Source organism: Octodon degus, unplaced genomic scaffold, assembly GCF_000260255.1.
Source record: "Octodon degus isolate 3935 unplaced genomic scaffold, OctDeg1.0 scaffold00015, whole genome shotgun sequence".
NCBI classification, from domain to species: domain Eukaryota; kingdom Metazoa; phylum Chordata; class Mammalia; order Rodentia; family Octodontidae; genus Octodon; species Octodon degus.
In genome coordinates this window covers 8,423,589-8,448,759 of record NW_004524591.1, presented here as the reverse complement: position 1 = coordinate 8,448,759, position 25,171 = coordinate 8,423,589, and the positions used below count along the sequence as shown (strand labels likewise).

The window sequence follows — 25,171 nt, the reverse complement described above, 5'->3', positions numbered from 1 at the left end:
CAGTGTAAAAAAGTAGATTCAAGGTTTAACTACAAAAACTGCAACTTCAAAAAATAAATATAAGTTAAGTAAGACTCTCACATGTAAACATCACATTGTTTCCCTAGTGTAATAAGCTGAAAGAGTAAATAAGATTCAAAAGTTGCAAAAAGTATTGTGAAAGGAAATTGCTCAAAAGGAAAGATGTGTGTGTGTGTGTGTGTGTGTGTGTGTGTGTGTGTGTGTGTGTGATAGCTAAGATAATTGTAAGACTAATTTCTACTGGTTCATTGAAAGGAATAGTGCTTATATGTTTGATCAATTTTGCGTACCTATATCTGGTAATCTGAGCAATACTTTCAAGATACAATATGCCTTATAATAGCCATTGTTAATTTCCTTTCATTTTGTTTTGAAATTCTGTAATATTTTATTGTTTTTTTATTCTCTTCGAAATAAAAATAATAATCAATAAATGTAGAATATTTTTATGAGCTTGTGGTTGGCAAATATGAAGTATGATAAATAATTGTGAATAAGTTTTAAAAATTTTATTATATCAGAAGACACAATGCTATTAGTTTCGCTGAAAAATTAATCCCTCAAAATTTCTCCTTTCAGGGCTGGCTCAGTAGACCAAAAGCACCTGTGCCAAACTGGCCCCGCCTCCGGGGCAGCTGAGACTAGGTGTAATCCCAGTATTAGGGAGGCTGAAAACAGGAAGATCACTACAAGTCTGATCTACACAGTGAGACCCTGTAGACCCTAAACTAAATATATATATTTTTTAAAAATTCCCTTAGCCTATCATTCTTGCCTCTTTCTGAGGTAGTTCTGGAAGTTTTCTTTCATGTGTTGTGCTTCATTGTTGTGGCTGCCTTGGTGTCCTGAAGTGATTCAAGACATCAGCTTTTCCTGGTCATTTTGATGTTGGGAAGAGCCAGCAGTCACATGACATCAGAGATGGAGAATGCACGAATAATATAGAGGGGGTGCATTGTAATCCAGCAAGTCTACTTTTCTACTGAATTAAACTGGGAAGCAGCATTTGCCATATTTTCAGTTGCATCTTGTAAAGACATCCATGAAAAGGACTTCCAGAACTGCATTAGAAAGTGCCAACAACATGGGCTGAATAGCTCAGCAGAATAAGGCACCTGCAAGCAGGTGCAGGGGCCAGGAGTTCAATCCCCAGGCCTGCCATCCCGGGCCCGCCCCCGGGGTGCGCTGAGATGGCAATTGAGACTGGGTGTGGTGGTGCGCGCCTGTAATCCCAGCTCTTGGGAGGCTGTAAACAGGAGGATCACTGCAAGTCGGACTCCAATCTAGTATTGAGACACTGAACACTCTGTAGACCCTTCCCTAAAATACAAAAAAAAAAAGTGCCAACACCAACGGTATAAATGTGTTCAAAGAGAGGGGGAGCATTTCGAGGGGCTTACGTGGCGGTATGCCTTTTACTGTAATATATTTTTTAAATTTCAATATTCATCATATATTTTTATCACACCTCATATTTTAAGCAAGATTTACCAGAGAGTAAGAAGGAAAAAATAGAAATTTTTTCTTAGAATCCATAATTTTAACAAATGAAACAAAAGCCACAACTTGAGATGACACTGCACAAGTATAACAGAGTGCCAGTTGTCACAGCATTTTTAAAAATTTCCAAATATCAATTAGGAATATAAAGTGGCTACAGATATAAAATGTATTTTATATTAAAAGAAATTCTATTTGAAAACAATGCTTACTGTCATGAAGGGTATGGAAATGCAAGTCAAAACCACTTTAAGACAGCTTTTATACTAGCGTTTAAGACATCCAAAAATGTCAAACAAGGATAAAGATCACTGCAAACCGACATGCCATTTGTAAGGGATGAAATTGTTACAAATGACTCTGGAATTCGTTCCCTACGTGGTGCCTTTTTTGTTGTTGGTGGTGGTGTTTTTCTTTTATTTCCCATCACTGCATATTTTGAATTAAACAGATGTTCTCTAATGTAATATTTTGTTTCTTTGCCATTTCTTTTTTTCTTACTACTTTCTTTGTGGTTGCCCTACAGATTTCAGTTAACAACTTTGTTTAAATTTTTTTTTTTTCCTGTATGTAGGACAGAATCTACAGAGTCTCACTACGTAGATTGGATTCGCAGAGATCCACCTATTTTTAGCCTCCCAAGTGCTGGGATTACAGGCACATGCCACCACGCCCAGTCTTAATCACCATCTCAGTAGGTCCTGGGGGAGAGACCAGCACGGCATACTGGGGATCGAACCACAGCCACTGCACTCTGCCTAAGCAGACGTTTTAGTCCGCTGAGCTATCATACCAGCCCTGTTTTAATTTTAAAGGGAATAAAAATGTAATAAAATGATACAGAATTTCAAAACAAGGTGATAGGGAATTAACAAGGGTTATTATATCACATATTGTCATCTTCAAAGTAGTTATGATTACCAGATAAAAGCATGTAAGTTTGATCAAACAATATAAACATTAACTGTTCCCTTCAATGAACTAATAGTAATTAGTACAATTATCTTAGCTGATCAGGTTCAAACACCATTCTAGCTTCTTTGTTTTTTTGGTGGAACCAGGGATTGAACTCAGACCCTTGTGCCTGCCAGGGGAGTGCTTATTCCACTGAGCCATCTCCCTGGCCCCCTAATTTCAAAAGTACCTACAACTTTTGTTTTCTTGGTATGTAGCTCCACTTCCAATTCCCTCTTTTCTTCCATTATTTTGATGAGATTAAAGTTTTATATATCATGTGTCCATAGATACAGATTTATAATTATCCCTTTAAGCTGTCATCTTCAAAGCAAAGTAGAGAAAAGGAGTTACAAACAAAAAAACTTTTATTTTATCATTTGTATTTACTTGTGTTCTTACATTTATTGGTGCTCTTTGTTTCTCCTTTTGGATTCAAGTTACTCTCCAGGTTCCTTTATTACAAACCAAAAGACTCCTGTTAGCATTTCTTAAAAGACTGGTTGGTTTAGCAATAATTTATCTGGTTTTCCATGTCTGGAAACATCTTAAATTCGCCTTCATTTTTGAAGGACAATTATACTGGATGTACAATTATTGGCTGATTTTTTTTTAAAGTTTGTACTTCGATTATGTTATTTCACTGTCCTTAGTCAAAGAGAGTTGGAAATATTTAGGCTTCTCAAGATTCTGTATTCATCTTTTAATTCATCTTTGAATGCAGAACAGGATTCTGTATTCAGCCTAATGAATGTCTAATTGCTGAGTTTCATTAAGATGTATCAAGTGTGACTTTCTTCAAGTTTATCCTAGTTGGAGTTCACTGAGCTTCTCAGATTCTAGATGAATTTTTTTAAAATCAAATCTTCAAAGTTCTTAGGCATTATTTCTTGAAGTATTCTTTCTGCCCTTTCTACCTCTTCTAGACTTGGCACTCCTGTTTGATCATAATTAGATCACGTTCTCTGAGTCTTAGAGACTCTGCTACTGTTTCTTCACCCTCTTTGCTGATGGTCCTTGGGACAGGATGCTCACAATGTTGTACCCTTGGGCCTGCAGGACAGCAACATTGAAAGCGTCTTCCCCTCTGCTGCTCATATTTCCTACTATGGTCTTCTAGTAGATTCTTTTATTTCTCTTACTGTATTTTTCAACCTCATTAATTCCTATTTGATTCTCCCCCCCAAATTTCTAAATTTCTATCTCTTTATTAATATTCTCTGATTTAAAAAAATTATTCTCTGATTTGGAGAAATAGGCCATCTTTTAAAAAAGTTTACTTCTTTGAAAGTGTCCAAAACATCTGTCCATCTTTGTCTGGCATGTCTGACCCTCGAGCAGCCTCACATAGTTATTGTTCACTGATTTTAGTCTGTGTAAGCTCCAGATGTCTTTTTTCAACTTTCACAGAGTTTTTTTTGTTTGTTTCAAATTGGACATCTTAAACAAATAATATGGCAACTCTAGAAACAAGATTCTCAGCTTTTCCCCGGAAAAATATGAGAGATTTACTTAAATGCCTCCAAAAATGCCTCCTTTGTCTAAGAGGGTGTGTGTATGTCTGTGTGTGTGTGTGTGTGTGCGTGTGTGTGTGTGTGTTAGGCTCGACTTTCAATATTTAGTTAGGTGGCTGACAACTCCATCTTAACATTTCTGTCCCATTTGAGTAGAGCCCCAGAGTGAGCTTAAATTGATAACTCAGGGCCTTTTGAGGTCTTCTCAGAGCATGCAGAGACCTGCTAAGCATAAGACCTTCAGTTGTAGGGAACTAGTGAGACTTTACAAAACTCATTCTCAGTTTTTTCAATGACACTTTCAGTTTCCTATTGTTTTCCATACTATTATCCATCACATCAAGAAAATTAATCAATAAGTTTTAACTTTGTTCAATATATATATGTATATATATATATATATATATTTTTTTTTTCTTTGAGAAAAAGACTTTCACACTGCATGACCCTACAAGAGGTCAAATAAAGAAAGCCTGGCAAGTGAGCCCTGCACAGTGGCAGCACACAGGCCAATGACAATTCTCTGGCAATGAGGCCTTCAAAAAGCTCCAACCCCACATTGCCCATGTGGAGACTTCCAAGTCCCTGGTTTGCACTGAGAACACAGGCTATAATTTGTTAAGGCTACCGTGGTACTGGGAAAGGAAAGATGGGAATAGAGTGGTTTAAAACACCACAAAGCCCACTCTTCTTATTAAGATTCCTCCAGTTTGTTGTTTGAAACGTGCTTCCTGAGTTGTTGTAAGACTTTCATTAATTTCTAGAGTCTTAAGAATATTTATCCTGACAATTTTGCCAGTTTGGTCATTGCTTTTCTGGAGAAAAGAATTTTCAGAGGTTTATACTGACATTTCTGCTGATGTCACTGTGGCTAAATCATTTTGGAATTCCACTTGGCATTATCTACTGAAATTTATTATGTGGCTAGCCTAGGAAATGATTGTTTTAGTTATGCCATAGTAAAAGAGCAGGCGTGTTCAAGAGTGTTCACATAGCACTGTTCAAAGGGTAAAGTGCTGGAAGCAGCTAAAATGTCCAACGGAAGAATGAATAAACAAATTATAGTGTACAAGGGGAGACTTTATAGCAGCAAAAACAAGTGAATCATAGGCACATATCCATATGGACAAATCTTCACAACATAATTTTAAGAGGTAAAGAAGAAAATCAAAAGAGAATGCATTCAACAGAATTCTATTTTTACAAAGGTCAAACAAATCTAAAACTACTAAAGGAAAAGGAAAGAGTTTCCTTAAATACAGTACATTAATGGCTACTGCTGGTTCAGAAGGATAGATATGACTTAAGTACCGAGAGGACATTAATAGCATCAGGAAGTTCTGTTTCTTAAGTTTGATGAAGGATTCATTGATATTTGTATTATTATGAAGCTTTGATAGTTAAGAAACACTGTCTTTCAGAATGGATCAAGTATTTTATAATGATAAAAAAGGATATAGATAAATTAAAGTTGATTATTTTAACCCTTTCTTCTTATATATAAATTTGTTCTACGCAAGCAAAGGAAAGGTCCTGATAAAGTAGTTGAAAGAAAAATAGAAAGATGAGATGTATAGACCTTTTCTAAACTTATCTGCCAAATCCTAAAGGCACCTGATGTGTTGGAGCCAATGTTCTGTTTGTGGTACTTACTGCAGGGGAACACTGTACAAATAATAGTAGGTTACGCATAGCCTACCCAACCTATAGTAGGCATTCAGTGAGGAGCAAGTGTGACCGGCAACAAGACCTCATCATGTCCACTTGAATATTAAGAAAAAATTCACTCATTCACACAACCAGGTATTTAGGGGTTCTGTTGTTTAGCAAAGAATGTGCAGAGAGCAAAAATAATTTCAACTTTTTTGTGAAGACTATCATTTTCAAAATAACATTGAAGTGATTTCAATAGCAAATCTTGGTAAATATTGAAACATTTTTAGAAGTTGAAAACTGCTCACTCTTAAGTGATACTTCTGTATCCTAAATATACTTTCTAAAATGCCCCATAAAAGGAAAGATCATATTGAGAGGGACTCTTCGAAGATGTCAAAATTTTCAGCAGTTTTAGAACTTACAAATTTACTTGAATCTGAAAAATAGCCAATTTGAGCAGCTTTAGATTTGAGGAATTAATCTGTGTCTGTACATATCTCCAAGAGTGTTTGTGTGTGTGTGTGTGTGTGTGTGTGTGTGTGTGTGTGTGTACATGTGCATATGTATGGCTTAGTATCTTCTCAAAAACTAGGAAAACTTGAAAGTATCCATAATTTATAACAAACTCCACAAAGCATTTCAATACTTTGCCAAAAACAAACTGATCTATTGCTATAGTTTGTGGCACACATTTTATTTCAGCGTCAACATGAAACCAGCCCCATTTCCTGGCTCACTCTTCTAGTACCTTCATTTATCAGTATTCCAATTGAAGAAAGGACAGACCCTGACAGAACAGGGTGACCATGACCAAGAAAAAGTTCCACGTGATAGCATTTGGGTCTTTGGCATTTCTCTCTCTCTCTCTCTCTCTCTCTCTCTCTCTCTCTCTCTCTCTCTCTCTGTGTAATCTCTAAGTTCTCATCCTCTATGAGTTCAGTGATCTCTCCCCAGCCATCCCTCCTCTCTAGTATACCTTTCCACCCAGGCCCACCTTATTTTAAGTAAAGCTCTTAATTCTTTTCCATTTTCTAAGAAGCAATTAGTATTGATTCAACAGAATCAATATTATAATATGAAACAGTATTTTATTAAAGCATTGATTACTAGAAGAATAGTGTAGAATGCATGAGAGTGAAACACAGACGCAGAGACTAAAAGACCAAAAGCTAGATTTCAAAAACTGTCTCACCAAAGGATTACTTACTATTGTCGGCAAATAAGATTCCCTCTAGCCTTCTTAAGTCTGAATGAAGTGAATCCACATGCCACAAGTAACAGTGGCCTGGACCAGTACATACACCAGCCCTGTAGCTACGGCATCTGGGGCAGGCAGGCCCTGAGTAGCTTCATGAGTGGATTCCTCGTGCTTTCTACCTGGTAAGTGTGCTCTTCAGTGTGGGCTCCTAATGCTTTCTAATTCTACCATTGCCACACGGCTTCACTGTAGGCCAACACAAGCTATCAAGAAGCAGGGTTTTAGTGCCCTCTTGTCCACGTGGCAGCAGTGTCCGCTATGGCCCTGCGTGCCATGAGCTTTTAATTTGATCTCGACCATCAAAAGGATAAACCAACTCCAAAATGTGAACTGCTCACTAAAGTGAGTTGAACTCGGGTTTGGAATGCATACTACTTGGCGTGCCTTAGAGTATATGCTTGAGACTGAAATCTACTTCTCTTTGTAAATAGCTTAGTGCTTTGGATGACATTCAGCATTATGAATTCCACGTGAGGAGCCACAAATGACGCAGTACTGAAGTGGTGGTACCTAGACTAGAATCAAGATTTCTTGATTCTTAGGCTCATTTTTCCCCTATTCTGATCATTTAAAAAATGCCTGATGATTCCTTTAACAAGGCAAGAAAAAACATTTCTCTGAATCTTCGTTCTTAATATAAATAGTCACTGCTCGTGCAGCTGGTGATCAGTATGTCCATGTTATATTTTGCTGACACTTGGTTTATAACTGGCCATTTTAAATTGTTAAATGCTAAAAACAGAATTAAATTTTGTTCAATTTACTCCCTACATAAATGTGTCGATTCTGCACACAATAAGCTAATAAAGATGATGGTTTTGGAAAGTATAAATATTATGTGCACATTCTACTTGAGAAGCTTTTGAATCACTGCTTAAACTTTCAAAACTTAAGACAATTAGAACATGTAAAAGCTAGCATAATAATTCTCCTTGAGATCAAGCGTGATTGTGTCAGCACCATCTTAGAGGTTTTAATATTTTGGCTTGGCTGTTGTCTGTATTTGAATCCTTTTAAAAATAATGTCCTTAAATATTCTTCTTTTAAAATATCAATTTACCATATTACATGACATTACATAGACAGGAAGACTTATTCCTAAAATGCCAGAGGAAGATAATCAAAATCTGTTCACAGGACAATTTTCCTCCAACTTTTAATTTCTCATGAACAAAGGTGAAGACTGACAGCTCCACAGCACAGTACTGGGCCCCACCAGGCCCCTGAGATAAGCAACGAGTGTCCCCACACCTATCCTGTCTGATGTACACAAGCACTCCTATTATTTTAGTGTAGCCGACCTCACCAACATCTCATTTCAGTGGATTTTTTACTTCTGAGACAAACGATGCATCATTGTATGTGTATTCCAACCCCACACTTCTAATCACAAGTGGAAGAGGCCAGTATAATTGAATAAAAATTCATTAGACATAAAGAAAAATAATCCTAATTAGATTTTGTCTTATGCTAACAAAACTCACTGTACATGTGTTGCTGGTCATAATATACTTCCCTTAAGCCCCACAATTGCTAAAAATACCAGATCAATCACCATCCAGATTGCGTTATGAAGTCTGTGAACTAGTGCATTAAAAGCCCTGTTAGCACCAACAAAGTTTATTGGGGCAACTGTATTCAAGACGCACATGGCATACCTTTAAATAGCACTGTTAAAATACCAAATAAAATGTCAGCGTCTGTCAGGTCTCTGGCTTTTATAAATTGTTTAGACTGGGAAACTTTGGGGTTTGGACATTGTTCTTTTCATATGATGTAGGAAAGAAGAGACCATAAAAAGAAAAGAACAATAAAGCATAGCTCATTTTTGAAGTTCTTTCATGGAAAAACATACTCTGGATCATTACCCTCCTAATCAACAATTTCCTTCTTCCTCCCAATCCTTCCCGTCTGGTATTTACCTTTCTCCACCCCCCTCTCTCTGGGTGGTACTCTGAGCTTATCCATACTACTCAGTAATCATATTTTTAAAATCTCTTCAAAAGAGAATCCCAGTATGGCACAACAGATATGTGTATACCAGGGGTGTTTTTATCCTGGAACACAGCTTTATGCATCTTTTCTATGCTCTTAAATATAGACCAATGTGCCCTGCTTGCAGAATATTCTCAAGCAGAAGAAGGCCTGTGAGCAGGACCAGCCACAAGCTACCTACACAGGAGGTATTATCACACCTTAGTGGCCATCTCCCTCCCCTCTTCTCTCTGCCTCCTTCCTCTTATTACTGAACCGCACTCCCCACAATTCCCAAACAACAACTTCTCTGTTTCAGCTCCTTTTCTGGATTTCCCACACTTAATGCAACCCAGACCTCACCTTCAGCTCTCCTGAGGCCACTTTGGAAGCCAGCTCGATGACACAGCCAACAGCCATGCGTGCAGCCCCGGACGAGTGCAGCTCATTCCAAATGGTGTCACTGTCCACCTGAGCAAACAGTCAGCGGAGTCCGAAGAAAGAAAGGAAAGGAAAACGAAAGAGAAGGAAGAAATGAAGGAGTGGGGGAAGGGAGGGGGAGTTAGGGGGAGGGAAAAGAGAGAGAAAAAACAGATCTGTGAGGAAGGGCTGGCAGGGTAACCGTCTATGTACAATAACATTAGTCTTCCGTCCTGGCCAGCTGAAAAGGCCTTCTGGACATGGCTTTGCTTATACTTCTTCTCTACACTGACTTCTCCAATGGAAACACATTCCTGCCATGCCTCACTGCCTTTCCCTGTTTAGATTTCTCATTACAAACAGCATTACATAGGCTAGATCTGGCTTAGTTACAGGCCTGCTAAAAACCAGGCCCCCGTAGTAGATGGACTAAAAACTAAGAGCACTTAGTTATACATAAAAATCGGATTTGCAAGTGCTAGAGGGGGAAAATTCAAATACCTTTCTGACTGTAGGTTTACAGGGAGCCAAAGACAATTTTTAAGCAGGTAGCAGTAGCAGTCAGGGAAAATGAAGTAGCAGCCACAGCTCCGCATTCTCCAACAGAAGGGAAGGAGCTGACGTGGAAGCACTAACTACAGGGAACTGCAAGGGGCAATGTATTTTTCAAAGGAAAAGCTTAGTTTTCTAATATTTATTATACTTTTTCAGCTGGTTTCAGTGCATACTGACTTTATTAAAATTGGATAGTAAAGGGCTGGGGAGATAGATCAGCAGCATAAGCACCTGCCTGGAAAGCACAAGGTCCCAACTTTGGTCCCCAGTACAGGAAAAAACCAAAAAAACCAACCAAACAAACAAACAAAAAAAACGGACAGTAAAATACACAGTTGGTTCTGTACCAGTAGGCATGATTTTTCAGGCAGAGTATGTTTCAGTACTCAAGATGTCCCTATATCAAATGCTGTTTACTCTTTTCATGCATGTAGTAAGAAAGCATGTAAAACAAGGACATAAAAATTGAAGAGTAGTGGTTATAATTATTATATATGACTGGGCCAGGGAGATGGCTCACTGGAATAAGCGCTTCCCTGGCAAGCACAAGAGCCTGAGGTCAATTCCAGTTTCTGCCGATATATATATTGCATATTTTATGTGTAATGAATTTCATGATATAAAAAATTAGATAGTTGACATTGCTGAGTCTCATTAATCACTGAAAGCACCAGGATGTGGAATAATCTGTTTGTACCTGCAAATAGAAAGCCTTCCTAAACAGATCTAAGGGGCAAAATATATATTGAAAAACCCCAAAGCTTTCATAAAATAATTAAATTTAAAAGGACCAGTCACACGGGACGTATGCAACAAATAAGTTATGCATGTTCACAGATCAGGCTCTTAAGACACTTCACATGCTTTTTCTTTCTCACATGAAGTCCTCTCCAACTTAAAAGGTCTCAATAAATAAATATATAATAAAGGAAAAAGTACACAGACACACATAAATACATCAATAAGTAGATAATGGAGGGGCTCTGCCCTGGCGGCACACGTCTACATTTCCCAGCATTCCAGAGTCCAAGGTGGGCGGATTCTTAGAGCTCAGGCATTTAACACTGTCCTGGGCAGGGCAGACTCCATCTCAAAAAACCAGAGTTAAAAAAGATCCTCTGAACAACTGCGCCATAAAGAGAAGTGAAGTTGCTGAAATCCGTTTGCTAGTTGTAAAATCATGACTCTATCATTCTTACCGTTGAGCCCTCAAATGTCCTCCAAAAGTCTCTGGGATTTCAGCAGGTGACCGGATCCTGGGGCGCTGAGCTCTTCAGTGGATTAATCCACTGGTGAGTACATAGCTGAGCACCGCTAAGGAGGTGGAGGCTGGGAGGAGGTGGAACTCAGCTGGGACACGAAATGTGGGCTCTGGGCCTGCCCCTCCCTTCTTTCTGCAGCACCCTGGTTGCCAGGAGGTGGCAGCGTCCCTCCTCCACGCTCCCCCACCATGACATTCGTACCTTGTTGCCAGCTGCCCAGGGACTGAATCTTCCAAAGCTATAAGTCATATTAAATCTGTACTCACCTTAAATTTGTCAGTGATGGGCACTTAGTCTCAGGAGTGAGAAACCCGACTAATACAATCATTGAACCTGACAGATGGTGCAAAATTAATTAACGTCTCTGTACATTTGCTCCCTTGCCTGTGCAGATGCCAGGTTTTCAAACCACCGTCAGCATACGACTCTGATCAGGATTAAATGACTAAGTGACATGCGAAGTTCATTTCTATTTCCTCTGTGACTGTACCCTAGCAGAGGCCTTAAAGCATCTACTGAGCGGCACACCGGGGCTCCCCGGCTGCTCTGCAGTTTCCAAGCCTCACGCAGGGTTGCGGGGCTGATGGCACCATCTGTGGTACTGCAATCCGGAAGAAACCTGAGCTCCCTAAGAACATTCCGCCCGTCATGGTCACACCCCCGCAGTCCATCTTCCTACTCCAAAGTAAAGGAATCTCTCAGTGGACACCAGACCTAACCACTTGCCCTCTAAATCAAAAGACTTGCTTATTTTTTCCACTCTACTAATACAAGTAGTTTTTCAAGTTTCATGTTGATATAGCCTTAAATAATGTTTCTAAGTTGAAAATAAAACCCTAAATTTACATTGTGTTATATAGTTTTTGATCAGTTTTTTAACCCCTACATGTGCCACCTTTTTATACACATACTAGTGAGATAGAAAAGCCTAGAATAATCAGACTTAAAGTATTTACACAGAATAGATCAATAAATTCTAGAAGTCTTGTTGGGCGACTTAAAAACCACACAGGCCTTCTAATTACCTTTGGAATACACTCTTAGCTTTATTTCTTTCTCTATGTATTACAGCAGCAGAAAATTTCTTTCCAGAAATTCTAAGTACTTCATTTGATTAGTAAAATAGTCTAGCACCTGAGAATAATATCTTTAATTGTAAAATTAATGAAGTTAGGAAGCCACAAATACCTTCATGTGGTATGTACTTACCTGCTAACATCTATCTTCCTGAAAATATTCTTGTAGAGATAATGCCCCATGTCTGTACCATTAATTTTGGTGTATAATCCTTTAATCAAGATAGTTTAGCTTGAATTCTGTTGAGAATCTACTCTGAGTTGTGGTATAAGAATGATTTATAATAAAAATATGGCTACTATTCTCAAGTAGTGTTGGGGACATAGCTGTTGGATACTTCACACTTTGATCTGTCTTCAAAGGTTAAACTCATCCTTAAACAGATTCTCTTTAGGATTTACTTACATTTAAACATAAAAAGCAATTATAAAAGTAGGACTTCAATCTACACTGAACTGATATTTATAAGTAAATAGTAAAAGCAGTAGTAAAATCTGTGGGTATCACTGATTACTACAGGTAATTACACTGAACTCTAAATTTGTGAACAGGTTTATTTTACTTACTTCAGGATATCATAAACTATCTCAGGCAGGGTGGCTTCTACAACAGGAGGCATTTATTGCTCACAGTTTTGGAGGTGAGGAAGGCCAAGGTCAACGTGGTAGCCACTTTGGCTCCTGGGAGGGTCCCCTCTATGATTTGCATGTGGTCACCTTTCTGCTATGTCATCAAACAGCCTTGAGTTCTTCTTAGAGGGTCACCTATCCCACTGAATCAGGACTCCACCTTTACAACCTCATTTAATTTTAATGACTTCCTTAAAGCCTATTAAATGCATTCACATTAAGGGTTTTGGATTCAACAAATAAATTTTAAGGAGATACCATTCAGTCTTTTGCAAGGTTATATCTGAAAAACTTGTTTGCAAGTCAGTTCACAAGCATGCTTTCCCAAGAAGCTATGTTCCAAATGGCATTTCAAGACCCAACTAGGTTGCCCACATGCATTTTCCATGACCTATATGAGCTCCAACAATAAAAACGGGACATGTGGCTCATGAATTTTTCTATAATCCTTCTCATAAAAGGAGACCTTGATATCCACTTCCTGCCTTTCATGTATTTATTGTCCTCCTATGTCTCTCTTATTCTACCAACTGCTAAAAAAATAAAAAATTCCCTGCATGGGTGACAGCACCTACAGGTAAACTTTGTATGAGAACTCTGACTTTAACTGCTGCAGAATTTCTTGATAGCAAGAAAAAAAAAAATGAAACAAACAAAATGGGTAAAGGGTGTAAGATGCTTATATTATCTTTTTGTTTTAAGACAAGATATTGCTATGTATTTCAAGTTGGCCTTGAAGTCACAATGTAGCTTAGACTGGCCTCAAACTCCTGGTGATCCTCCTGAGTCAGCATCCCAAATGCTGGGATTGCAGCTGAGCACCACCATGCCCACTGGGAGATGAAAACCGATATAGAAGAAATATAAAGAAAATGGCATTCAGAGTAGGACTTGTGTCAATATGCAGAAGAAATTCATACTTTATATAAAAGAGGATTTTCACTCAAATTCCTTTAAATATTAAAAACCCAGCCTGGTTATCCTAGATCATTGTCTTGCGTTCGTGACAAGATCAGGAGAATCCTGTCACTGCTTCCCTAAATGAACACTCAGCAACGCTCAGTAGAGACTCCTCCTACCTACGACCATCAGTAACCAGGCTTGCTGACTACTGCATACATGATGTGATCTGAGAGAGGAAATCTCTGGACCCGCGGCCTCAAGATGAGCCAGAGAAGCCAGGGAAGGGAGAGTGGTGTGCGTGCAGATCAGACAGCAGCGGGCTCAGGTAACACAGCAAAACGGCAAGCAAGTCTGTGCTCTGACCACAGTGAGGACTTCTGCAGTCTTGTCTGCACAAAACTACAAGTATCGCCCAATAATAATCTGTGAATAACAAAAATTAATGGAGGCTCAGCATTCCTAACATGCCCTTCATGCCTGTGTAATGCAAGTGATGCCTCAAGTTGCCACAGTCCCCTGGGGTAGCTATGGGGAGCCTACAAAATAGATTCACTATGGCCTGGGCCAGAGGGGGAGCTGAGAAGAATCCCAACACCGGTGTAGGCACAGGTCAGGCCTCTGTAGCAGCCCAGAGACTAGTCAGACTCCAGTTTGCAGGGAAGTCAGCAAATAGGAGTCAGGCACCAGGCCACCCCACTTTCCTGCTGGGACAACAGGAAGAATTGGGGACACAATAGGAGAACAGCATGAGGCCCATGACCTCCTTCAGGGCTGCATTCTGTCCTCTGGAACCAAATGAACTCTGAAAGATCAAGTGATTGCTTGGAGAGAGCCAACTCCATCACAACTTGATTTTGAAAAGGAAGACTCTGTAAACGGAAAGGAAGATGTTCAAACTCAGAGGCTAGTATGTTATTAATTGGGGCGAAGAGCAGTGTCACTGGGGAAAAATGAATGATATATTCATCATATCCCAAACAGAGCGTAAGTATGTTTGTGCATCATTTTCCCAGTCAAGAATGTATTTTGTTGATTAGTAGGGGGAAAAAAATCTACTCCAAATTCTGGGCAGTAATAACTAAGAATGTGCTGGATAGATGGCCAGTGTGACATAAATGTATGTTCCAGTGCCCAGCTTACTGCCCCCTCAAATTCCTCTGGAGTCTTTACCAAGCTTTTATATATGTGCCATTGTAAAAAAAAAATCATATTTTCAGTTGGGCATGGTGGTACACCACTGTAATCCCAGAACTCAGGAAGTTGAGGCAGGAGAATCAGAAGGACGAGGTAGGAGTTCCAGGCCAGCTTGAGTTACATAGTGAGTGGAAGGTCATCTTGGACTATATAACAAAACCTTGTCTAGATAGATAAATAAATAGTATGTTTTCAACCTCAAAATATTTCTGATCATATAGCTAATAAAATCATAAAACATGAAGGTAGCATTAGTAGTCTGCCAAGTAATATGTTTGACGAGCCTGGTGGTATTGCCAGAATTAAAAATCTATCAAATTAAACAGTCCCCCACCACCAACTTCAAGTCATTTTACAAACAGACTACAAGTGGGTCTGGGACTAACATGAGTCTAAAACTGGGGTTCACATATCTTAGGTGACACTCCCGCACCCCACCCCAACCCCCGCCACACACACAAAGTAGTTCTGTAGGAAGAAATGAGCCCATTTTGGACCATATTAGGTCTGGACCCTTTTGTACTTATAAAATGTATTTAAAAAATGGGTTGAATTTAGGGGGACTTTTCAAGGTTGATAGATACTAATTCTGACACTAACACAAGGCCACTGAAGGAAGCTTCAGGGGGAAGATTCAGCCATTGGAGGAGACAGCATTCCCAAGGCCATGTTGGAGCCCACCCCTGAGATCCCAGCCCAGGCCAGAGACCCTGCTCCATACTGCAGGAGAGGGTGGACAGGGATAACAGCCTCTTTGTGTTCTGTGCATTGTCCATGCTGTCAGAAATATGAAAAAGAAAACTTACACTGAAAGGGACAAAACATTTTATGTCTCTAGAAAATGAGAATAAACCAGAGCTCTTTTACATTGATTTAAAAATTACAACCCATAAATTTGGAAAAAAAATTAACTAATAAGCACACAGACAAAGGTCTTCTCTCTAGAATTTATAAAGAACTAAAAAACATGAAGATCCCCAAATTTAAAGACCCAATCCAGAATTGGGCATCTGAGATAAACACATACTTCTCAGAGGATGAAATTATAGAAGTGAATAAATATATGAAAAAATGTTCCATATCACTAGCCATCTATGCAAAGCAAATTAAAACAACACTGAGATACCATCTCACCCCAGAAAGAATGGCTATCATAAAGAAGTCAACCAACAACAAATGTTGGAGAGGATGTGGGGAAAAAGGAACCTTCTCCACTGCTGGTGGGAATGTAGACTGCTGCAACCAGTATGGAAATCAGTGTGGAGACTCCTTAGAAAAGTTGGACTGGAAATCCCATTTAAACCAGCTATTCCCCTACAGGGAATTTTCCTGGAGGATCTTAAAACATCATATCATATGGATATATGTATACCTATGTTTATAGCAGCACAATTTGTGATAGCCAAATCATGGAAACAACCAAAATGCCCGTCACCTGAGGAATGGATGAAAAAGATGTGATATTTTTATACAATGGAGTATTACTCAGCTATAAAGAATGATAAACTTGAAGCCTTCATATTTAAGTGGATGCCACTTGAAGATATACTCATAAGTGAAATAAACCAGGCCCACATGTGTAAATATCATATAGGCTCCCTAGTATAAGAACTCAAAAGAAGAAATAAAAATAGAAAGTTATAATACAATTAAAAGGAAAGCAAAAACTTAAGAATTAAATAACAAAGAGAGGGAAAGGAGAAAAGCTAGGAAACATGATAGGGGCAAAATCATACATTTACATGCACAAGATGGTTAAGGCAATGATCCTGAGAATCTCCAGCAGGTCTTTGAAACTAGCAGTTAATTGGTAGGATTCTCACCCTGACTATATATGCTGATACCTGTGAACTAAGCAACTGCACTAAAGATAGCAATGTGTAATGCTAGGACCATGCTTGGAGTGCCTGTCTTTCTGGTCTTCTAAATCCGTACTGCTTCTAATGTCATATTATTTACTGCTATACTGTCTCTCGAGCAAATATTTGTTTAAAAAAGGTTAATAAATGAAAACAAGAGGCAAGAAAAAAATGTCATGGGACTGTCCTGTTACAATGCTGTATATAGTTAAATTTCTAAATTTCTGTGTAAAAATATTATTTATTTCTATTTTTTAGATTTTTAAAATTTTTTTCTTCACTTTCTGTAGGGATTTAAAGTTTAACACACCAATACTTGATGGAAAAATCTGTCCCACATCATGTCTAAGATGTTTGATATTCAGACAGATAGTGAGGTTAAGCTCCACTGCCCATGTTATAGGGTAATAATACTATTAAGCTTCTCTTTTGGAGGGTTAATGACTTAACTTTGCAGACCAAAATTAGAGATAAAGAAGGGCTACAAGGATAGCCAATATTTTGGCCCTAGCCATTCAAGGTCAATGAGGACTCAGGACACCAGAGAACCTGTACTGTAATATCCTGTAACTCAGTTGTGTCCCAAATTTTCTGATCAAGGAGATTATGGGGCCACAGAGGAAAGTGATCAATGATGTATAATGTGTCTAAGGAGAGTCACCTAGAGAGAAAACATTCTCTCAGGCTTTCACAGGGAGCAAACTGTTCGAGCAATGGCTATGATTCATCCACATGGCTGACACTCACAAAGGATCTACAAACTGCGATACATGGTTTCAGGGTAAATCATAAGGGGATTTGATTGACCTTGGCAGATACAAATGTCACATTTCTTTTTATATAGGTCTTGCTTTATGTTGGTCTTAACCATCCAGCAGAAAAGTATAAAAACGAAGTGTAAAAAGTAAAGACTTATTAATATGCTGAGCTGTAAAAGGCTCAAGTCAACAACTTCTGACATTGCCAGTCCTACGGATAACCCACTACTATTATGGACTACTGGACTATATTGGATTATTTTGCTGAATTCATGTACCTACAATATTTGAATGGCAATGGAATACTCTTCTCTGACAAAACTAAACAAAAAAGGGCGATATAAATGAAGGACCATTTTGTAGTGAAAAAAATATATCTGTATATACAAAATAGGATAGATATATAGCTACTTTCTCTTAATTCAATGAGAAGAAAGATTTGTACTAATAGTGTTTACACAGGATATCATGTCTGCATCTTTTACTATGAATAACTGCTATGAAGACAACAATATGCAATGTGTTAATTGTTGTAACTGTCCTACTAACCTGTTTTTAAACTGTCTCATTGCTATTTGTCTCTCAATAAAATTAATTTAAAAATAAAAAATTACAACCTTTAAGGGAGAGGGTGCATTCTTCCTTTTATTATGTACATTAAAGTATCCAGAACAGCGTCCAATATAAAGACTACAGAACAGTCATAGTGGCCAACAGGACTCACAAGGACAAAGATGAAAAGAAGGTAAGTATGAACAGGGAGAGGGAAGAAGGAGGATTAAAAATACCCAAAGGAACAGGCGGCAGGAAGTATTAATCTCATGCTCAAAAGCGTACAGCATTACACAGTTATTACCTGAGCCTTGTAGTATAGTTATGGAGGTGCTGTGTCTATGGAAGCATGAGGAGCTGCAAAAGAAACTGTAAAACAAGGGCTAAAAAAGTACTATTTTTAAAAAGCCACTACATAATTCTATCCCTGTCTGAAAGAAGAATAACCTGTGGTAATCTCTCCTGGTAATGAAAGGCGGTAAGAGGTGATAAGGACAAATGCTGCATTCAACATGACTTACCAGCAATGACTAGCAGACACGCGGTCAGTCACTCAAAGTTACAGCAGTATTCAGGAAACACATAGAAAGAATAATGAGAAACTAATATGGATAGCTCAGGTTTTGAGGTTTTATTATACCTTTCTTATTCTATAAAATTCTACTTTGTTCTTTACCATTCAGAAATAATAATGGTAAAAATAATGATAGTTATCACTAACAATTCTTGAGAACTTATTAAAATTCTGGCATGGTGAAAAGCTCATACAATTTTTATAACTTTCTTTGATGCTATTATTGAGCAATTCCAACACAAAAATCCATCAAAATGAGTAAGCTAGTGATTAGTGAACATGGCATGAGAACTCAGAAAAGAATAATGTAAGTTCTTAATCTGTATTGTTTTTCCACTAGTAAAATCAAAATTCAAAAAGTAAAACAAATTGAAAAGTCATTTAGTAAATCATATTCTCATCATATTTACAGAATCTGAAAAGTTTCATAATTACTTTGCCAAAGATCCACATGAATGTGTGATCTTTAAAATTACCCTACTTCACCCTGGCAATATCACTAAAACATTTTTCAAAATCAAATGTTACAAGTTGTACCTGATATATTTGGGATTTCCCTGAGTGCGGTCATTTGTTTGCCATTATTTTATAGCAGTGGTTGTGTTGATGAAGGTGACTGTCCCTTAGGGCTTATTTGGCAATTTCTAGATACACTGTTGTTATGACATTATGACTATGGAAGTATTGTACTGGGTTCTGGTATTTGGAGGCCAGGAACAGTAATAAACATTCCAACCTGCAATACAGAAGTACCTACAGCAGTGAATTATCTAGCCTAAAATATTAATCATGTCCAACTTGAGAAATCTTGCACTAGAATCACTGAAAAACATATAAGTACATTGCCCCCCATAACTGGCTACTAATAATATTGAACTCCAACTTATGATCCTTCTGTAGTAAAAGTAGTATGGTCGTTAAGTCATAGCTTCATTCCTAGATCCTAGATTCACTGATCTCATCTGTCACTTCCACTTAAAAAAACACATGGCTTATGATTATTTAGTTTGAAAGATGTTTTAGATCATTTATGGAATATGATAAGAATAAAAGGAAACCCCAGCAGTTTAGCAACAAATGGTCAATGGTCAATAATAGACCATAGACCATAGTACAATGACAATGGACCCAGAGGACTTGAAGGGAGCTGAATAATTCTTATCACCTGTGGACATGGTAGTTATGATAATGGCATAGCATGATGAACATGTTTGCAGGGATTAACTGACACTCCTGCCTATTACATGAAAGCTCAGTAAGTGAAATGATAAGGACAAAAAACAACTCTGCCAATAGTTTTTTTTCCCATAATTTTATTGAGAAACAAATAGCAATGAGACAGTTTCAAATCAAATTGACAGGACAGTTTCAATAATTAGGAATGCTGCGGGACTGTCCTGCTATTATGCCAATAGTTTATGTACTTACTGTCCTATCCTTTTCTTTAGAATGCTAAATAAAAGTGTACTCATTTAAAAAAATATTATGAAGCAGCCTGCTGTGTTATGCAGGCAACAGCCTCATACATTTCACGTTTACCACATCTTTTACATGTACCATGACACTGCGTCAAGTGAATGACCTACACTATGTAGATCTGAACAAATGCACAAAGGATGAGTGTTGTGTGGACAGCAACAGAAGCGCGTAATGGTAGTGTGCAGAAAACAGCCCCCATTGCTAAGCACCCATGACTGCAGAGAGAAAGAAGGCAAAAGGACAAAGTAGAGAGGGAGAAAAAGAGATATAGGTGAGGGGGACAGGAGAAAAGGGTTTCTACGTTCATCATTATCTCTTACAAGTTGCACTTCTCTTGCTCTTTGTTTGGAATACAAACAAAACAAATTTTGGCAATACTGTCTTTTTCCTGAACTTAGTCAAATAGCTCTGTCTGCTGAACACATCCATGCTGTTATCAGCTTTCTTTCAAACATTGTTCCCGCCTCAGCTTTACAAATGTTCATGACAGAAAAGAATGTTCGCACTCCTTCCCACTCTTCTGCTTCAGTCTCAAGTTATTCCACAATAAATAATGGAAGGGACTGTAATTTATTTTTAACAATTTCAAAGCAGATAATTTTACAGCATTAATGCCCAAATAAAATACCAAAGTGTATATCATATAAGCATCAGCATCTACTAAAAACCAACGCCAGGTAATGTCCACCTATTGAGAGCCAGGTTCATGAGAAAAGGTTGTTGCCAAGAATGTTGAGTTTGGCTCTGCCCACGTGGAAAGCCTGCTCTCTTTGAGGTGAGTGGAAATCTGTAAGCACCTTTTGTGACACAACCACCCTTCCAGTTGTTCACTTCTTTTGAAAGAGACTCGGAGCAGCTGAGAGACAGGGGAAGCACTTCAAAAACCACACTTTCTGCTGTTTCTTTATCTCTGTAGGTGACTTAAGATCATGAATTAAAATGATAAAATTCCAAGACTGACTCAGCAGTTCACAAGAACAGGAAGATGTTTGCTGAGCGACCCTTCACATTCCATTCGGAGGCTTCTATGCTTCCGGAAGCCTTTTGGACAAACACACCACGCCTGTCAGTAATTCTTTGGGTTTCGTTTTCACTCTGAATCTGACCACAAAAAAATGGATGATAAAAGAAAAATGTGACTAGAAGTGAACAAAATAATCAGAGTTCCAACTTAGATAATTGTCAGTATGACAAAATTTGTCACTGAACAACATAGACTGCTGTATGTGCTATATTTTAAAAAGTAACAACAGCTTTCTCCCATAAAATATCTTCTAGGATCTGGAGGAAGAATGATTTCAATATGCACAAATGTCTTGGTGTTTTAGCTAATAGTCGACTAATACACATATAGCACAACCAAGTAGTCTGTGCGCAGGAACAAAATACAAAGAAATACCTGGAGAAGGGGTGTAGGCTAGGATGAAAAGTGCTTTCCTAGCTCCTGAGACCAGGCTGGTAACACAGACATCACATAGCAGGAGGTGAATGGCTGGGTGTGCCGGCTAGAACCTGGATTGAATGGTAGATCTGTGCTCTGTCTGAGAGGGAAGTGGTTATGAATTTCCTGCCAATTCTTGTCATAAGCAAATTATGCTATCATAGTATTTTACTAGCAGTTCTAAGTATTATATTCTTACGTGCAATGTTTCATTTTTAACACTGACCAAGATTCACTCGAAAAACCAAAACAAAGAAAAAACAAGGTGAAGCTTTAAAAAGAAAACATGTGTACTCAGTATAGCACCAGGCTTGCAGTAACGCTAGTGTGTACTTCAGTGATGCAGAGCAACACTTATTCATTTGTTGGTTGGTTGGTTGGTTGGTTGGTTTCTGCCACACTGGGGATCAAAACCAGGCCCACATGTATTCCAGGCAAGTGCTCTGTAACTGAGCCATAGCCCCAACCCCAGTGGTAATTTATTTTTACACAAAATTTTAAAACTCTAAAGTATCAACCTGTCTCCAAGGAGCTAGCTGGGCTTATTCTTTGTGTGGCAGCCATCGAACCTTAACTAAAGGGTATCTCTCAGGGTAAGGCACTGAGGGAGTAGAGCTACTCTCTCAAACAGGGTGTGCTCATAAAGGCTTCCGGCCTCTGCTTGAGAAATCCTGAAGATAAATAAGTTAAATGGCAAAATAAAAGAGAAGTGTTAAGCAACGGAGTTAGACTCTGGAGATGGGCCAGAGATCTGGTGTAGGACAGAGATGGATGTGAGGGAAGGCAGGATAAGAATAAAAATAACAAAGCTATGATGATGGGCGCCATTCCTCCAGGTGAATGTAACTGCGATGTACTGCAAATATATGCTAATTTTAAAATATGAAAAGACTACATAGTCAGGTGAATCTCATAAAGACATAATGGAGGTTTTTATTTTGTGTCCTTTTCAGCAATGTGCATTTATTTCATTCTACAAAGCTACGGCTTTGTAACAGCTGGAAAATAAGATAACAAGCAAGAAAAACAAAATCTTAGAACTTTACTGATGAACTGTACAAAGAAAGAACTGTATTTTATTTAAAGGAGATACAGAGGAAAGGTCTAAAGCCACCAGTAAAACTAGAAATGTGCTTTAGGAAGTTTTCTCAAATGGTCTTATCAAGATAAATTTTACCAAGAAAGAATGGCTACAAATAATCTATTTAGAAATACATCGAGAATCTGTACCTAGACCTTCCCATAATCCCAGGAAATGGTGAGCTTCATATGTAATTTTAACGGCTATTACAAGAAACTAAGCTGGGTGTGGTGGCATACACATGTAATCCCAGCACTCAGGAGGCTGAGGCAGGAGGATCACTGCAAATTTGAGACCAGCCTGGGCTACAAAGTGAGCTCAAGGCCAGCTTGAGCTGCATAGTGACACCAGTCTCAAAAATACCAAAAAACGAACAAATAAAAACTAAAAAACTTGTCCTCCAAGTCTCCTCCACTGAATTGCCTTCAGCATTGGCAAGGGTAACATCATGATTTCATGAAAACGCTCCTATTTATTATATGGACTATAGAGTTAGAGACCTTAAAAAGCAGCTTTTCTCCTCACAAATTTTGTTGCGTTTATTAAGTGATTCAAGTCCTACAAGAAATGAAGATGATGATTCTTTCCTCATATGATTATGTATACATTAATCAACACATGTAAATTGTTTCCCATGCTACAACATAATATTGTAAACTCTCAGTAAATGTGAACTAAAAAAAAAAAAAAAATCCCTAAACAACAATAAAAAAAACCAAATGATAGAGTTTTGGTTATAACATTACTCTTCTATTTTAGCAGGACATTAAAGAACAGAATCATCTGTGATAATGCTGGAAGCCAGAAACTTCCTCCAATCAGAGAGCTGCATTTTTTCAACAACATATGGAACTAGTTCAGCTGGAGTTTCCTGAATGAATGTGGGCTTTTGCAGGCCTTTCCAAGCACATCCAGCAGAGCTCCATCACTGGCACTGAAAACAAAGCTAATGCTCTGAAAAGCCGCACATGATAGAGATTAAGCTACCTGTCCTGAAAGTGGACGGGAAGGTATTTAAATAGAAAAGGAATGACTTAGAAGAAAAGGAATGTAGGCACAGTCTCCTTTGTATAATCTGAACGCAGCTTGTTGATTTCTTTCGGAAATAGTCTCAAAGTTACACATAACGCCGCTGTGCCTATTAGCAAACAGGTTTCATATGCACGGTGCATGGTTAATGTGGTACATGATTCCTGCTCGGATGCCTTGAACATTTCACCCTGAAAGTGGGGAAATGAGACTCCTCACCCAATACCAGGCCGTTGAGTAAGCTCTTGCTGCTCTGCTGTGCTGCTACAGCCATGGGGCATTTCTGAATAATTGAGTTTAAGCTTAAATAATGATCAGATGCCCCCAGAAACCTACTGACAGACACCAGACTCAACAAAGAAACAGAGATTTTTCATCACAGCACTGATTCTGCACATGGTGGATGTGACGTAGAAAAGTTTATGATAAAACTAATACTGTGTCTTAACTGTTGCATTATTAGGTACAATGCACTTTGTAAAAGATTCATCTATTAGGATCAAATATTTCTGCATTTAGGACCTTGATTTGCTAACATAGAGAATGTTTTATATTTGTAGAAATCATTAAAATATTCTAGATTTAATACCTAAGCTTAATATTTTTGCCCTAGCTTACTGTTTTAAGCTCTATAAATTGTGTTAAGTGGCAACTATGAGCCAAAGTTCTGCTTTTTTCTGAGAGGGTAGGATTTTTAGCTTTTCATGCTTCTTTGCCAAACTTGGTATTTTTCTATCTTCAACCCTCCATGCTTAGGGTTAGAACTAAAGCTCAATAATCATTTTGTTTCTTGGCATGGTAACAGAGGGAATCAGGAACTGAGGTTCAGAGAAATAAACCTAATTTACTTAATTTATGTGTAGATGGAGTAGAAGAGGTAGGAAAGTTAAATATACCGCCCAATGAAAGCAAAGTATCAGTATCTTTGGTCAACATCTAAAGAATCAGGGCTGGGGACACACCTCTGTAGAATAAGCACTTGCCTGGTAAGCAAAAGGGCCTGAGTTCAATCCCTGGTTCTTCCAAAAAAAAAAAAAATCTAAAGAAACATGTAGGGGGTGAGTCTAAACACCTCCTAAACACTGGGCATTATTAACCACTTTAGAAACACTACCTATTTCCTCATGATAGTCTAATAAATATATTACTAGTCATTTTTATAAGAGAAGACATTGAGCTTTAAAGAGGTTAGGTAACTCAACCAAAGTTCAATTGCTGATAAAGCAAATCCTGCAATTTCAACCAAAGTCAACCCTGGACATTGATATTGCTACAGAATCCTCTTAAATTAGCATGTAGAAGACCTAACCTTCCGTGTGACCATATTTGGAGATACAGCCTTTGACAAAGGTCAGTAAGTTTAGATGAGATCATAAGGTTATGGTTCTCATGGAAGAAGGAGGAGGAGGAGGGAGGAAGAAGAAGGCGGAGGAGGAAGAGGATGAGGAGGAGGAGAACAAGAAGAAGAACAACAAGAAGAA

The 25,171-nt window shown here is 38.3% G+C and overlaps 1 protein-coding gene across 16 annotated transcripts in view; it reads right to left on the bottom strand.

Annotated features, from left to right (window-relative positions):
* The window catches only part of Hdac9 (histone deacetylase 9), a 604,989-nt gene that overhangs the window by 217,811 nt on the left and 362,007 nt on the right, over positions 1–25,171 (bottom strand). For all 16 annotated transcript variants that reach the window (XM_023709815.1, XM_023709817.1, XM_023709816.1 and 13 more), the window contains one exon: positions 9,241–9,348. In XM_023709815.1, the coding sequence (XP_023565583.1) occupies positions 9,241–9,348 (108 nt within the window). The remainder of the gene's footprint in view (positions 1–9,240; positions 9,349–25,171) is intronic.